The 18,138-nt window shown below is 42.6% G+C and overlaps 1 protein-coding gene across 3 annotated transcripts in view; it reads left to right on the forward strand.

The window, feature by feature from the left end:
* The window catches only part of VEGFC (vascular endothelial growth factor C), a 133,319-nt gene that overhangs the window by 78,811 nt on the left and 36,370 nt on the right, over positions 1 to 18,138 (forward strand). For all 3 annotated transcript variants that reach the window (XM_030563708.1, XM_030563710.1, XM_030563709.1), the window contains exons 2-3: positions 2,051 to 2,264; positions 5,610 to 5,800. In XM_030563708.1, the coding sequence (XP_030419568.1) occupies positions 2,051 to 2,264; positions 5,610 to 5,800 (405 nt within the window). The remainder of the gene's footprint in view (positions 1 to 2,050; positions 2,265 to 5,609; positions 5,801 to 18,138) is intronic.

Below are 18,138 nucleotides of genomic sequence, written 5' to 3' on the forward strand. Positions count from 1 at the left end.
ACTCAGGCTTCTCTGCTGCTCCTATGGGGCTGGTGGCATGTGGCAATTAGAGCTGGTCCCTGCTGCTGTGTCCCCGATGGAGGGAAGAAAGGGGGAGAATACGTCATATCTCTTGTAATGAAGAATAAATAAGATGAACATGTTATCGTTCATTCAGCTACAAAGGGTTTTTCAGTATAGATGAAATCTTTGTATCATTTGTATTTGTTCTGGTAGTAATTGTATAGGACAGTCTTGCCAACTCCAGTCATTCAAAAATCATGAGTCAGGCCTCCAAAAAAATCATAAGATTTTAAAAAAGGGTTCTTTTATTGGACTTCTTGATTTCTGAGCCCTTAGATTGTGCTCGTTTCTCTGCTGCCTGGAAGACTAGAAGCTTCTGTTTTGTTTTTAATGGAAGATGAGTTTGTCAGCTTCAGGACTTGGGGTTTTAAGTAAAGCAATAAATATTGCAAGACTGACAATAAAATCATGAGAGTTGGCAACATTGAGAGCAATATTTTGGAACTGTGCACAGAATAAAATATTTCTTATTATGTAATAGTTTTTATTTTGTTTACATATAGAAATTAATTCATGACTAAATCTTGCAACCAATTTATGTAAGCCATATTCATTGCTAAAATTAATACTACTTCTTGTCACAGACACCTAAAAGCATCCATATCAAAATATTTGAAAATTTAAAAATACACTATTGTGCAGATTAGGATAAAAAATAAATTTGACCTGCTTAAAATTGTTAGACTCTGATAAGCCTATATTATTTTTAAACCACCTGTTTTGTCACCAGTATTTTTTTTAATGTGGCCATTTCTTTCTGGGATACAGAAGACAATAGTTACTGTATGTGTATGTGTTTATATGTACAGAAGCAATAGTTAATGAATACTGCTTACGTTGTCTATAATATTGCCATTGAAAGGTCACACTCTGTCCATTCCTGCATGCACATGCATGAGGAGTTGTATCCCTTCTCTGCACTGGATATCCATACTGTGGGTAGTTGCATCTGGGGAGACAGCAACTTCCAGAGAACCATTATGTGTGGTTTTCTCCACCATCACTGCACATCTGGGTAAGAGTTGGCAGGGAATGGATGGAGTGTTAACCAGGTATTTTCTGCGTGATGTATGGTAGTGGGGTACATGTTCCACTGGCAACACAGGGGAATCACAAGGCAGAATGTAATTTATAGTCATCATCTCTTTCACAATCTGCATTTGAGACAATGGAAAACCACCCTGGCTCCTACATGGAGCTTGTGGCATAGTCATGATTGACCCTAAACAAGATTTTTTTTTTAAATACCTCTGTTCATATCTCATTTATATTTGAGATGGGAGAAACTGATATTTAACAAATAAAGAACTACAGTAAAGGGCTGGTCCTACAATAACTTATTACCAAATATAGTGCTTACTACTATGAATAGTTTCATTGGCTTAAATTGAACTATTCACAATAGTAAACACTATGCTCTATAGCGAGTGTCTTCAGGATTGGTCCCTAACAATGAACAAAATTATAAAAACAGTTTTCAAAAATTCTCTAATTTCATTTTCACCCATTTTTGCACTTTCATCATTTTTTGCTTTCATGAAATTTTGGGAAAACATGCACAATTTTACTTGATCTCATCCTTTTTAATGTTACATGATGATAGGCAATATGCATATAATTATAAACTCTGTCTGATTTTGTTTGAAAAAATAAAAATGTTATTTAAAAATCATTCGGTTATCCATAATACAAAATGTAGTACATCGCCTTTACCTCCAAATTGTATCGTGCAAGGGTTTACTTCTGCAACTCTTTTCTCACATGAATAATACTTATCTTGAGAAACATGTTTGAGTAAGAATTAGTGATGAGAGAAAGGCATTGCAGTATCAGATGTTACAGAACAACATCAGTGTAGACTTTTTCGCAAGAAGATTCTTAAGTGAGAGACTTGATTTTTACAAAAGCTTAGCTGGTTCAACAAACTAATTTACAGCAAAACTTATGCAATGCAGAAAGTAATTAATCTTGCATGTTTCTTTAACAGGCTCATGCAAGCAAAGAGCTGGAAGAGCAGTTGCGGTCTGTGTCCAGTGTGGATGAACTCATGACAGTACTTTACCCAGAGTACTGGAAAATGTTCAAATGTCAGTTGAGGAAAGGGGGCTGGCAACACAACAGGGAACACTCCAGCTTCGACACAAGATCAGATGATTCAGTAAAATTTGCAGCAGCACATTATAATGCAGAGATCTTGAAAAGTAAGTTCAGGAAATAAAAGGTGTACTAAATACTGTAAATCAAAATCTGAAGAAATGTCAGTTGTGTCAAAAACACTTTAAAATCTAAGCACTGAAAATAAAAACGGCTAAGGCCTTTGCTTTGTATTAATGCATAAGTTAGGACCTTTAAACCAGTGCGTAATTTGTAATTAAAGAGGTGCGAGGGCTCAGCAATTTTTCTTATTTTCATAACTGACGTGGCAAGTCCAGAGGTGCCAGGGCTATGAACTGCCAAAACTACAGGTGCCGAGGCTCAGCCCTGGCAAGCTCTGGCACAAATTAAGCACCGCTTTAGACACTTCCATAATGAAGGAAACTAATCCTTATGACTATTTTTTTTCTGATATATGTTCTGTGAACTCAGTGGGATGCACAAGGTGTACACTGATGCAGAAGGAAGTGTTTGCACCAGCAGATATTTGAAATTAAATCCAGAAGTCCTTAGCTGGAAAGAATATCTGCTACGCTGGGACTTTGAAGTCTTTGCAGGAAGTAAGAAGGCAGTAATAGGTGACTCCCAAAGAATATCCCCACTGAGGGGAGAAAAAAGAAAATATTTGTCCCCCCCACCGATTTTCTTCAATTAAGCAATAACTCAGAATAATGCATGCATTATTCAGCTATTGATGCATGCCTCAGGTGCACTGGGAGGCTCATGGCAAAGGATCTTCAACCATCTGGAGTAGCCAAGTAATGCACACCTTGGTGTGACTTATTTTGATTGTGTAAAGTATGTTTATAATATCACAACAGACCAATTGAAGCATTAATGAACGTTAACATAATTTTTTTATCATTCTGCCTGAAAATAAATTACTCCATGGTAGGGCTGTCAAACAATTTAAAAAATTAATCCCGCTGTGAAGCAATAATAGAATACCATTTATTTAAATATTTTTGGATGTTTTCTATATTTTCAAATATGTTGATTTCAATTACAACACAGAGTACAAACTGTATAGTGCTCACTTTATATTTAATTTTGATTACAAGTATTTGCACTGTAAAAAAAAAAGAAATAGTATTTTTCAGTTCACCTAATACAAATACTGTAGTGCGATCTCTTGTAAGTTGAACTTACAAATGCAGAATTATGTACAAAAAACCCTGCATTTTTTAATAAAACATTGTAAAATTTTAGAGCCTGAAGGCCACTCAGTCCTACTTCTTGTTCAGCCAATCGCTCAGACAAACAAGTTTGTTTACATTTGTAGGAGATAATGCTGCCCACATCTTATTTACAATGTCACCTGAAAGTGAGAACAGGCATTTGCATGGCACTTTTGTAGCATGACACTTCTGCAAGGTATTTTATGTGCCAGATATGCTAAACTTTTGTGTGCCCCTTCATGCTTCAGCCATCATTCTAGAGAACATGCTTCCATACTGATGACACTCATTTAAAAAAAAATGAGTAAATTTAAATTTGTGACTGAACTCCTTGGGGGAGAATTGTACGTCCCCTGCTCTGTTTTACCTGCATTCTTCCATGTTATAGCAGTCTCGGGATGATGACCCAGCATGTTGTGAAAGTTTTCTTAAAATGAACGCTTTCACTGCAGATTTGATAAAATACAAAGTAGGTTCCAATGTGAGATTTCTAAAGATAGCTACAGCACTCGACCCAAAGTTTAAGAATGTGAAGTGCCTTCCAAAATCTGAGAGGGACGAGGCGTGGAGCATGTTTTCAGAAGTCTTTAAAAGAGCAACACTCTGATGCGGAAACTACAGAACCTGAACCACCAAAAAAGAAAATCTGCAGGTGGCATCTGACTCATGATGATGAAATGAACATGCATAGGTCCACTCTGCTTTGGATTGTTATCGAGCAGAACCAGTCATCAGCATGGACATATGTTGCCTGGAATGGATGTTGAAGCATAAAGGGACATACGAATCTTTAGAGCATCTGACTTGTAAATATCTTGCAACGCCAACTACAATAGTGCCATGAGAATGCCTGTTCTCACTTTCAGGAGACACTGTAAATAAGAAGCAGGCAGCATTATCTCCTACAAATGTAAACAAACTTGTTTGTCTGAGCGATTGGCTGAATAAGAAGTAGGGCTGAGTGGACTTGCAGGCTCTAAAATTTAATGTCACTTTATTTTTTAGTACAGTTATGTAACAAAAAAATGTACATTTGTATGTTGCACTTTCATGACAAAGATTTCACTACAGTACTTGTATGAGGTGAATTGAAAAATACTATTTAGTTTGTCATTTTACAGTGCAAATATTTATAATAAAAAATAATATACACTTTGATTTCAGTTACAACATAGATGAAAATGTAAACAAACATCCAAAATATTTAAGAAATTTCAGTTGATATTCTATTGTTTAACAGTGCAGTTAAAACTGTTATTAATTGTGATTAATTTTTTTGATGTAATCGCATCAGTTAACTGCAATTAATCGACAGCCCTACTTTATAGATTTTTTTTTTTTGGTGGGAAGATGTAGAACTTATAAGAGGAAGAGTAAAATTTACAATAGAGTAGGTGGGTTTGAATTAAACTGTTACAGGAGGAATTGATTATATAACAGGTGTAATGTTAGTGCTTCTTTGAGCCAGAAAGCAGCCTAACAGAAGTTGGCTCCAAGACAGAGGAGCGGGGCTGTGGTGAGGGAAGTTGCATCACTTTTTAGTGATGAGGTCTCAGCTCTACACAATTGCAATTTAGCAGAAATGCCAAGCCAGAAAATCAATGTCTAAGGTCCTAGCCTAATTAGAATTTAAGTTTAATGAAGAAGGTATAAAACATTGCTCTGTAACTTGTTTTTTTGCTTGCATCAGAAAAGCATAGATAGAGCACCCTGTATTTAATGAACGTAAATGAACATCCAATTAAATATTTGTCACCTTAATAGTACAGGACACAAATCAAACATGCTTTTTAACATACAGTGTGGTCCAAATCCTGAAGTGTTTGTTACCTAAGGCCAGATGATTCTCCTCTGCAGATATTGCTACATAGGGATAGGAAACTCTACATGGAAATCTCTGAAATCTTTGGATATCCTGAGATCTGCCTAGACTTTGGAGATGTTTACTAGGATCCCAGTGGTTCCACTACAGCTCTGTCCCCACTGCGGCTCTGCTCCCTGGCAGCACTGCCATGGAATTCTGGAAAGTTACTGCAGAGAGAATTCAGTTTCTCTAAAGAAATGTGTATTTAATTGAATCACGAATCTAAATACACGAAGTCACATGCTAGTCTGATTCCAAACATAAGCAAGTTGCTGTTAATCTATGGTGCGGTGTTGTTCTTCTTTTAACTAGCTGCATTATAATGTATGAACTTCCCTATAACTTGGCAGGTATTGATAATGAATGGAGGAAAACTCAGTGCATGCCACGTGAGGTGTGTGTAGATGTGGGGAAAGAGTTTGGAGCAACAACAAACACCTTCTTTAAACCCCCATGTGTATCCATCTACAGATGTGGAGGTTGCTGTAATAGTGAGGGGCTGCAATGTATGAATATCAGCACAAGTTACGTCAGCAAAACGGTAGGTTCTTATTCCAGTTATATTCTGAGTTGTCTTTACATTTCAAGTAAATGGATAGTTGTGCATTTTAATGTATTGCTACATGAAAAACATATCCCAGAATCTACTTCTATTTCAATTTATTATTCATTTGAACACACATTGTTTCCAGAACTGCGTTACCTTTATATACCATGCAGCTAACAATAATTAAAGACATAAGGAGGGGGGAGACACTGTGCTAAAAAAAATTTAGGTTGCAAAGTCAAGCACTTGAAAGTTTTGAAATGCCAGATTTGCAATTGTCCATGCAACCTTAATCCTATTCTCAGGTGTGTCCCTGTATGAGATAGGAGTGCTGTAGAAAAAATAGTATGTGATCATCTCAATACATGCAAGAGGGCAGAAATGAAATTGCATGGACACAACTTTCAAGTGCTTAACTTTCCAACAGAAATGACATTTGTTTAACATAGTTGGGTTTTTACTTTTAATTTCTAGGGTTTTTAAAGGAAAAAAAGCTAAAATTAAATACTGTTATGTGCAATTATAACAATCACACATTCCGTCATTGAGCAGCATAGTTAAGCAGCCTCCCAAATAGTCATTCACTATTGTCACTGTCTGCGTTTTCCTTTGGTAGTCTGTTTTTTCCTCTCTCTTTTCTTGCTGGATGCTCTAAATGAAGATGATCTAATTTTAGTGTCAGTATAATTTCCTTTATCACCTAGTTCCCTTTTTGGTGAAATACTGCACAATTGGAGCCCCAACACAGCAGAAGCAGCTGTGCAGTGGCAGCTGATGCGAGTAGGATTCCTTACTATGAAACTGCTTAGTGTACCGCCCAGCTAAGGAAAGGATTAGGGAAGGGGAGAGAAGATGAGTCAGTGAAGAAAAGATAAATGTTCCTAATCTTATCCAGTCCTGAAAGCCATTTTTCAAACATACTCATCTGAAACTGCATCCTACCAAGGATTTCCAATGCAGAATGTGAGCTACTCTAGCGTTTTAGACAGCCACACTTGGATGGTACAAGTCAAACAGTTTAAAAAAAGAAAACAACTGTTATTTCAAAGCCACAGTTCTTCTAGCTGGTTGAGAGATACAAGTGATATATCTTCACCTTGCTATAACTTCAGAAACATGTGCTTCACTCTTTCAGTAGCTACTGTCTCAAATATGTACTTTTGTCAAGTCCTGCTTACCTGAATAAGAGCTTACCTAATGCAGATGTAGTCATGGCATATAGCTCAGATTTCCAGATTCAGGGTCAGATTCTCAGCTGCAATACATAGGCACCAGTCCATTGATGTCAGTGGAGATACATCAGTTTGACATCATTTATATTTCTGATACTGGTAGTGACCTCATTCTTCAAGATCTTAAGAAAGTAGTCTTTTAAGAGGTGATAAATGTCTTTGGAGGGAGCTGACATGAACAGTTAAGAAAATATCAGAACTAAAAACAGAAGGCTCTTGGGGGGTAGGCTCCCAAGAACTAAACAAAGCCTTGCTTAGACAAAAGAGGTAGCACTATATGGTGGTAGGTGGACCTGGGTTTTCTTTTTCTTTTTCTTTTTTTTTTGGTTACCTATTCCACAAAGCCAACGAACATCTTCATTTAGGTTCCTATCTTCCTCCTATTGAATGAAGTCATTGGCAAAATTCCTTAGAAATGGTACTGTGACTTCCAGAACCAGCGAGTTTCAGAAGACTTCCTTTTAAAGGGAGAGACCTTAACACAGCTTATTTTTTTTCATTTTTGCGCACTTGAAAATTATTGTATCAAAGCTATGCAGCCGTGGTTCAATATTGTTGTTATATTGCAATGGAATGAGCAAAGAGAACATCAGACAAAAGGATGTCGGGTCTAATTTCAAAGGACCACACTGTAAAATTTCAGATGCCAGTCTCATTTTTTTCACTCCTCTTTCCTTCTTAATGCTGGTGATGGTTAGCTGGAACTTGCTCGCTCTCGCAGCAAGCCTAGCAGTGTCTCTATTAAGTGTATATAGTTTTTTTTTTCTCATAGTTTAGAGTTAGTGTTAGTTGTAAGATGGTTAATAGCTGTTGGGGGGCTTCCCTCTCCTTGTAATTGTCATCCTGTCCTGGGGCATCCCTGGGTCCCCAGGGTTTAAACTCTGCGTGGACCGTGGGAAGTTTATGCTGAAGAGTGACCTGCAGTCTTCCTGCTTGAAGTGCCCTGGGAGAGCCACCAAAGGGACTAGCGCAGTATCTGCAAGGGGTTTCATCCCAGGACTCTTAAGGACAGAGAGCAGAGACTTAGAGTGCTCCTGATGGAGGCGGCCTTACGGCCACACTTGGATCCCGAGCCTGCCGACCTGGCACCCAGCACCTCATCCTCGGTGCGCAGCGCTCTGGCACCATTAGCAAGAGAGGATGCCCGGTCTAAGAACTCTAAGTCCTGGCATCAGAGACAATCGGGATGTAGAAAATCAGCCTCCATGCGGCACCGATCACCATCACCAGTGCCTGCGAAAAAGAAGAGGCCGGTGAGGAGCCAATCACTGCACCTTAAAAGGCCGGAGGTGTCCACAAGTGTGATGGAACAAGCTGTGCCACAGCCGCATCCTCCCAAGGTCCCGTTGTCTCCTGTCCCCGTGGGGGTGCAGTCATGTCCAGAGTTTTGGTCCCCGGACCGCAGCAAGGAAGCGTGCATCTCATCGACGCCGGAGGCGTTTGAGGCGGCCTCAGACTTATTAAGCCTCCCGGTACTGGCCTCCCCGCGCCAGAGGGAAGAGCCGCCAGGGACGGCCCGACCCCCAATCCAATCAAGGGGCAAGCCAGCCATGATGATGCCACAGTCCCCGCCCCACCCCGCTCAAGCAGTAACGGTGCAAAGAGAGCATTCCCCAGCCTTGCAGCACCACTCGCTGGCAACAATGGGTACTGCTCCTCTTCGGTCTTCGTATTCAGAAACCTCGGAGTCGGAGGTGGAATCCTACCGCTCCAGTAGATCAAGGAGCAGGAGGTCGGCTTCACAGGCAAGCCAACGACCTTACCTGGCACCGTGGCAGCAGCAGTGGCAACCGCCCTCCCAGTGGCCGTTCTGGACTCCCTGGGCCTACCATCAGTCCCTGGGATAGGTGCACGGTCCATGCTCCAGGTCTGCGTCTGTCTCCTCAATGTGGGTGGCTCCAGCACAAATGCCTCCACCACCAGCACCGCCGTCTGACAGGAGTGTGCCACAACAGAATCCAGCACTGCCTAGTCAGACTTCGCACTTAGGGGGGCCATGTTTTCAAAGCCACAGATACCGCCCAGCACACCTCGTCGTTCGGCATTGACCCCGGAACCAGTTGTGGTACCACATCCTACATCTGCACCAGCCACGCAACCAGAGTACCATGTGCTGCAGGACCCTACAGAGGCTGAGGGTAGTGAGGAAGGTCCCCTGCAAGTAATCTCCTCTTCCTCACCGGATGAGGCGGTCGCGGGTACTTCAGCAGCATCGGCTCTAGAGGACAACTGGGTGCTTCAGCAACTACTTAAATGTGCCACACAGAGCCTGGCGATCCAGGCGAAGGAGGTCGAGGTGGATGTAGATCCGATAGTGGACATCCTTCCTCCCTCGGGCCCATCTAGGGTCGCCCTGCCGTTGATCAAAACAATAGCTGACACATCCCGCATCCTTTGGCAGACACCAGTTTCTTTGGCCCCTAAGGACAAAAGGACAGAGAGGCACTACTTTGTACCCTCCAAGGGCCATGAGCACCTATACGCTCCCCTCCCCGGGACTGTCTGGTTGTAGATGTGGCCAACCAAAGGGAGCGTCAGGGGTTTCAAGGCTCTACACCAAAGAACAGGGAAGCCAAGAAGTTGGACCTCTTTGGTAGAAAGGTGTACTCAACAGGGGGTCTGCAACTACGCATAGCCAATCAACAGGCTATAGTGAACCAGTATGGCCATAACACTTGCTCAGCTTTGTCCAAGTTTGCTGAACTCCTTCTCCAGGAATTGCGAATGGAATTCTCCACTCGGGCGGAGGAGGGGAAACTGATTTCACGTGCATCCCTGCAAGCGGCCCTGAATGTGGTGGATACAGCCTCCCACCTGCTGGCCACTCAGCTGGTGATGCGGCGGGAGGTCCTGGCTTCAGGTCTCAGGTCTCTCCACATGAGGTCCAGCAGACCATTCAGGACCTCCCCTTTGAGGAGCCATAGCCTAAAGGACTCAAGGGCTACCTTACGCTCGCTGGGCCTGCACACTCCAGCCACCCAGCACAGGCAATTCAGGCACAGCCGGCCCCACAGCCATACCAGCCCCAGAACCACCCAGAGCCCTCACGTAGCTGGAGCAGAAGTGGCAGGAGGAGGCAACAACAGCCCTCCTACCAGTCAGGACTTTGGATCCTACCAATCCTACTTTTTCATCCCGTCTGTCCCCTTTCTATTGTGCCTGGTCCCAAATCACATTGGACAGTTGGGTGCTCTGCATGGTAGAGAGGGGATATTCTATCCAATTCTTCTCCCTCCCACCCCACCAGCCCCCCTCCCCATCCTTCTTCAGGGAGCCCTCTCATGAGCAACTTCTAATTTAGGAAGTGCAGTTCCTCCTCATTGTAGGGGCAGTGGAGGAAGTTACTCAGGGGCAGGGGGTTCTACTCCCGGTATTTCCTAATACTGAAGGCGAAAGGGGGCCTCAGACCTATTCTGGACTTGCGGCATCTAAACAAGTTTGTGGAGAAACTCAAGTTCCGTATGGTCTCCCTGTCCTCCATCGTTCCCTCCATGGATCCAGGAGACTGATACGCCACCCTTGACTTGAAGGACGCATATTTCTATATCGTGACAATCCCTTGACACAGATGTTACTTCAGATTCGTAGTGGGCAACACTCCAGTTCGCAGTCTTGCCTTTCGGCCTGTCAACAGCCCAAAGGGTCTTCGTAAAGTGCATGGCAGTCATAGCAGCCTTCCTGCGCAAGAACAAAATTCAAGTGGACGATTGGCTCATCAAGGGCCACTCCCAAGCATAGGTGGAGGCTCAGGTGGTCTTTATCAGACAGACCTTCGTCGAGCTCGGCCTCCTGCTGAACGAGGCCAAGTCTACCCTGTCTCGCATCCGGCGGATAGAGTTCATAGGGGCAGTTCTAGACTCGAGGCAAGCAGAGCGTACCTGCCAGAGTCCAGGTTTCGGTCCATGCCCGACATCATTCTCGGTCTCTGGCATTTCTCAACCACCACAGCAAGGAACTGCCTCAAGTTGCTGGGGCATATGGCTGCGTGCACTTATGTGATGAGCCATGCCAGGCTCAGGCTGCGCTCTCTTCAGTCCTGGTTAGTGACTGTGTTCCGACCAGCCAGGGATGTGCTGGACTCTGTGGTGATGCTTCCCCTAACGAAGTTAGATTCCCTCCGGTGGTGGCTCGACCCGCGGGAGGTCTGCATGGGAGTACCCTTCGCCAGCCCCCAGCCGTCCCTATCCTTGGTAGCAGACGTGCACCGCTCCCCCCCCCCCCCGATCCAACGCATCTGGAGAATCTTAGGACCCAAGGCATTTGGTCCCCAGAGGACCTCTCCTTGCACATCAATGTCAGGGAGCTATGGGTGGTGCGTCTCGCCTGCCTGACTTTCAGATTTCACTTGGCGGGCAGGTGTGTTGCAGTCCTCATGGACAATACTTCAGCAGTGTTCTATATCAACAAACAGGGTGCACGCTCCTCTCCCCTGTGCCAGGAAGCCCTCGCATTATGGGACTTTTGCATACAGAATGCAATTCATCTAATGGCATCCTACCTTCCAGGGGTGCAGAACAGCCTAGCGGACACTCTCAGCAACTCATTCCATGGTCACGAGTGGTCTCTTCGCCTGGACGTGGCATGTTCAACCTTCCGTCTCTGGGGCTATCCCCAGATAGACCTGTTTGCCTCACGGGACAACAGGAAGTGCCAACGGTTCTGCTCCCTCATGGGGTGCAGTCCAGGGTCTCTCACGGAGGCCTTCCTCCTCTCGTGGGAAGGTGGCCTGCCTTATGCCTTCCCTATGATTCTGATGGTCCACAGGGTACTCAAGATTCGCAGGGATCACGTTCGAGTCATACTGATAATGCCGGCATGGCTGTGCCAGCATTGATTCATGTCGGTACTGCAGACGTCTATACACGCGCCCCTTGCATTTCCCCTGCTCCCGGACCTGATCACACAGGATCGAGGCCATCTCCAGCACCTGAACCTGGAGTCGCTCCACCTCGCAGCCTGGATGCTCCATGGCTAAACCCAAATGCAATGCTCACAGCAGGTTAGACAAGTCCTCCTTGGTAGCAGGAAACCCTCCACCAGAACCACATACATGGCCAAGTGGAAACAGTTTCGCATCTGGGTAGAACAGCAGGGACAGGCCCCATTGCTCACCCCGATCCCACTCATCCTTGACTACCTACTTCATTTGAAACAGCAGGGTCTTTCCCTGTCTTCAGTTTGGGTCCACTTGGCGGCCATATCCGCGTTCCACCCAGGAGCTGACAGAGGTTCAGTCTTTGCAAACCCACTGGTTGGTCACTTCCTCAGGGGCCTAGATAGGCTTTTCCCACATACTCAACAACCTGTCCCAGCCTGGGACCTTAATTTGGTCCTTTCTGCCCTCACAGGGCCTCCCTTCGAATTCCTGGCTATGTGGTCATTACTGTATGTCTCCTATAAGGTCGCATTCCTTGTGGCTATCACCTCAGCCAGGAGGGTATCAGAGCTCAGAGCCCTGATGTCCGAACCTCCATACGCTGTTTTTCACAAAGACAAAGTCCAACTCAGGCCACACCTCGTGTTCCTTCCCAAGGTAGTCTCCTAATTCCACATGGGTCAGGACATTTTTCTCTCTGTGTTCTATCCTAAACCACACTCCTCCAGCATGGAGCGTAGGCTGCATTCCCTAGACATTCGCAGGACCCTGGCATTCTATATTGAAAGAACCAAACCGTTCAGGAAATCGATCCAACTCTTTGCTGCTGTGGCCAACAGGATGAAGGGGCTCCCTGTCTCATCACAGCGTATCTCCTCATGGATCATGGCCTGCATCCACGAATACTACGATCGGGCTAAGGTGCCTGCCCCGCCGATCACAGCCCACTCCACAAGGGCACAGGCCTCCTCCGCAGCGTTCCTGGCTCAGGTCCTGACACAGGAAATATGCAGAGCTGCTATGTGGTCTTCAATTCATACATTCACATCGCACTAGGCCAGAGACGATGCAGCCTGTGGCCGTGCAGTGCTCCAATCCACAGTGAACTCCGACCCCACCGCCTAAACTCAGGCTTGTGAGTCACCTGCTTGGAATGATCATGAATAATCACTCAAAAAAGAAAAAATGGTTACTCACCTTTTTGTAACTGTTGTTCTTCGAGATGTGTTGTTCATGTCCGTTCCAATACCCACTCTCCTGCCCCTCTGTTGGAGTGCCGGCAAGAAGGAATTGAGGGGGTGGAGGGTCGGCGGGCCCCCATACAGGGCGCCATGGAGGTGCCACTCCAGGGGGAGGACAGGCCGACCCTATGGTGCTGCTAGGGGGAAATCTACCGGCTGGCGTGTACGCAGCGCGCACACACTTGGTTTGAATGGACATGAACAACACATCTCAAAGAACAGCAGTTACAAAAAGATGAGTAACTGTTTTTTCTATTTGCTATACATTGTTTGATTTCCATAAAAGCTATCACACCAGTTGCCATAGTAGATCCCCATTGGTATTCCTGATGATAAACTAGCATTACCACTCAGGAAATGCGTGAGAAAACAGATTAGTCATACAGACCAATGCAAAATGAATTCCAGTGTTTAGGGCCAATAACTGGACACTGAAGACTAAAAGACAGCTAAAGATACGCATATGCTTTCCTGATATCACTTTCCCCACAAAAGTAATTGATGTAGTTGGCACAGGGAGATTATACAAATGGGAGGGGAGATGTACACAAAACAATTTTTTTATTCAGATGTGGTCCACAACATGAAAATGGGTGAGAGCCCCTGGACTAGGTAACTTAATACAGCAGACCTTTTCCTTCTCTGATTTCTGTCTTTCAGTAACATCTTAAGTTTGGTGGTGGTGGCTTGTCCAGTGAAGAAACTGACTTTGTATTAATTTATGCATTTTATAAAGTATTTATTTCCATAGCATCTGGGTGATGCAACAGCAATTAAATTGCTGTACTCCCTAGACTGAGATAGCAGAATCTGGTGGAAAAGGAACCAGTTCCTAGTTCTATGCTGCCTTCATCTCAGCTACAATGCTCATAAAGGCACTTCTTCAAGGAAGGTTGAGACCATGCCTTACTGACATCTTTCCCCATTTTGTGCCTTTGCTGGCAAGACCCACAGTTCTTGTTTTCTCTCTGATCATTGAAGTGGAAGTGAGCATAACGTTCTAAATCAGTTCATTTCATGACTACAGTAATAATCTCTCAAGGGAAAACATTTCTCAAAATAGTTTGAAATATGTTTTAGAGGAACTGTTCTCACAGGAAACATGCTACCAGCTTAAAATTGCTTGCAATATTTGAGATTTATATTGTGTTCATATGCACAGTTTGGAGATGTATGGGTCAGAAGAATGCTTGCGTCATTTATGAACTATGGGCCTGTTTTTCCCATGTATTTTTTTCTGTTTAATCTGACAAAAATAATGATTTAGGAAGTAATGTTAATATTGGCTGTTGTATCAATACAGAGTCAATAAGTTTTCTTTTGGTAATGTTAGTTTTCTTTTGATAATGTTTGATAATGTTAGTTTACAGTGTAAGATGATTTAAATTGCAGAAGGTGGCATAATAAAAGCTAATATATTAACAGAAGTTAAATGCATCATTTGACTTGATTTTTTTCACTGTTATCAGTTTATATATTACCCACAAAATTCAATGTAATTTTTCAAAAGAGAGGGATGTGACGTAAAGGCAATTTAGGTAATCATAAAAGGATGCACTATATTTCACCAGCTATCAAATTACAATTTATTTTCCTCATTTGTAGTGTAGAAAGGGTTTGGGTTGTTTTTTTTTCTTTTTTCTTTTTTTGAACCAAACAAACTTTTGTCCTCTTGCTGGAAAGCTTTCTAGCCAAATTCTACTCTCGGTTACACTGGAATACTTGGCCTGTACTTTACCCTATAGTGTCAGTTTAGGAAGTGTACAGATCACAAGTCATGGAAACCAAGAGTCAATTACTTGGCATGAAAGCTGCCAAAATAAACCACAGTACATCAGAAAAACATAGTACAGATAATACAAATTGGGATGTGGGGAGGCAAATTACATAAATATGGTGCTTCACGCAAGAGGGAAAGGATAAGTTTACACAAAGCATTGCCTTAAGGTGAGGTCCTCATCTGTTTGTATCAGAAATTACTGGTCATAATGTTAATTTGTATGTACCAGACAGAATGGCATTATCTCAAGGTAGTCTGTATATAAAGAATTGACCAGACAGTGACTCAGAAATACAAGATTTAAATAAAGATGGATGTGTAAAAAATATGTTAATCATTGCCTTTATTTGGATTTTGATAGCTTTTCTGGAGAGTTGGGGATTCTTTTTATTAATGTACTTTACCCTGCCCTACCTCAGCTGCACCTTCTCAAGAGATGCAGGTACAGAATCTACTCCCTTGTTTTCAAGGATTTCAAAAACTATACAGATAGGGGTAACCTGTGTTCCTTGAAAAGCATTTCTGTTATAATCACATGGATGGTTATACAGACTCTCTGATTATAGTCTTACCCTTGTTCTCATCCAAAAGTTCTTTATTGTAATTTCAGACCTGCAAGAGTTAAGTATTATTAAAAATAGTATGTCATTTGGTGACTCTGGACGTGTGTGTTGTGGCTTGATGTTGTCTTTTCATAGCTCTCCACATGCTTTACAAAAGAGACCAGTGTCATCATTCCAGTTTAACAGATGAGGAAACTGAGGCACAGAGCAGTGATGTGACTTGTCCAAGGTCACCAGGGGTATGTCTACACTGTAGCTGGGAGCGATCCTCCCATCTTGGGTAGATAAACTCTCACTAGCAGGGCTTGATCTATTGTTAGCAGGGCTCAAGCGATCGTGCTAAAAATAGCAGTGTGGACATTGCAGTTTAGGCTGGAGCTTTGGGCTCTGAAGCCCACCTGATCCCCAAGATTAGAGTTCTCAAGCTACAACATCACACTGCTATTTTTAGCATGTGTATGGGATGGGAGGCCGGTGTCTGCTGCAGTGTAGACATACCCTAACAGGCCAATAGCAGAGCTGGGAATAGAAATTAGGTCTCCTGAATCCCAGTTCAGTACTTTATCCACTAAGCCATACTATCTTGAATGATTGATAAAATGATGGTTTAAAAAGAGAAAAGTGTTTGTGTTTTTGTATCAGATACCTACAGGATCTGAGAATTCTGGAGGGTAAAACTTTTGAGTATATAGTAAAGTTTTTACTTTCATGTGTGAATTTATACTTTGGAAAAGTTTCTTCAGAGTCTTTTTGTACAGGATCATTCAGCCACACCTTGGTTTTGAACTTATTTGAGCTTTTAAATTAAATTAAATTGAACCATCCATATTTTTATGTTTGTATCTTTTAAAGTTAATAGGCCCAATTATGGCTTCTCCAATGCAAATGTGCAGGAAAGGAAAAGATGCAAGAATCCTCTTTCCAACTGTAAAACACACAGCAGAATCTGCCATAATTTGACTGCTTGCACTCCAGGAGTGCAAGGGTTAGGTGAAGGCAAACCAGTGCTGCCAGCTTTGGCTGTGAGGATTGCATTTGGGTTATGGCACAGAATACACATTACCAATTATGCTTGAGGTAAACATACTTGCTATTCAAATTAGAGCTATCTCCAAATTCTTTGAAAGAAATCTCTGATTTGTTTATCTGGTTGTTATGCTTTGGAAGTAAAGTGTAGTTTGACATATTCAGCTGTTCTGTTTATTTTCTTTACATATGTAAATAAGATAACAGAAGTTAAAGATGGAAGAGACTATGAAATCTATTCACTGCCATTGCAGGATATAGCAGATGTATCAAATATTAAACTTATTCTTCACTTGATCTCAATCAAGTGAGGGGGGAGAGGGATATCTCAGTGGTTTGATCATTGGTCTGCTAAACCCAGGGTTGTGAGTTCAGTCCTTGAGGGGGCCATTTAGGGATCTGGGGCAAATCTTTGTCTGGGGGTTGGGCTAGATGACATCCTGAGGTCCCTTCCAACTCTGATATTCTATGATTCTATGAAAAAGACCAGCATCTAGAGACCTCCTACTATTCACAGGAATTGATTTCAGTCAGTTGAATATACACCACTATGATGATGTATTCTTTAATTGTAGGCTTTAAAATAAGCATATGAGAATATAATATAACAAAAGACAAACATTGAAAATTAAGCCAGATATTTTTTGTCCAACTGTACATAAAGTACCAGCCTATCAAAAATACCAGAATAAATATGTTGTACCATCTATTAACTTTAAAAGCTTTTATACATATGCTTTGAGCCCAGATATTAAAATGGAGATTTTAATCTCAGATTTACAAAAATGGAGAAATATGGAAAATGGATAATATTATGAAATAGAGGATCCATTCTGTGCTATCCGCTTTTGTTTTATTAGCAATGATGTGGGTAGTATTTCAAAAGTGAGAGAACTCACATTCCAAGGCTTCCTGAAGCATGTCATAGGGCAAACCTCTCAAAATTGAAATGGTTCCTTTATGAATTTACATAAAATGTCTAACAGCACCTCATAGCAGCCTTGGGTGGCTTTTTATGAGCTTTAGCATGAGTGCTGTTCAGTCCTTTCTGTTGCATGTATTTCCAGTGATGTAAGACAGCTAAGAAGGAAGACCCAGCAGTTTAATTGAGGGAAAAGTTAGGTACCAGCTTAGTCCAGCATTCCAGTTACCTATTTCTTGACTCAGATATATTTAATAAACAGAAACAAAGGAAGCCAGATTCAAAAAAAAACAACAAATAAAGAAAGCAGAAACAAACCCAATTCGTACTTTCCTCCTTGTCGTGGTCTTTAGATTTTCATACAGGATATATCAACTTATTGTATATCTGAACATTCCTCTACAAAAAAAGAGGAGTCTCTCTCCTGTTTGACGGCATAAGTTCTAGGCTTGAATAGATTGGGACAGGTAAATATTCCCCCATGTTAAAGTTTTTTACAATCAAGAACTATTGGTATATTTGGAGGTGGGGGTGTGCGTACGCTCACGTGAGCATGTCACATTCAGGTATGTCCCACGCTGACAAGAAGATGGTAAGGAGAGCCTGTGGACCCAGTTAGCCCCACCACATACATCTACAGTAAATGTGAGGCACGGCAAGAGGAGCTAAAAGGAGGAGAACTTAATGCAGTT

The sequence above is a fragment of the Gopherus evgoodei genome, chromosome 5, assembly GCF_007399415.2.
Source record: "Gopherus evgoodei ecotype Sinaloan lineage chromosome 5, rGopEvg1_v1.p, whole genome shotgun sequence".
Classification (NCBI taxonomy): Eukaryota; Metazoa; Chordata; order Testudines; family Testudinidae; genus Gopherus; species Gopherus evgoodei.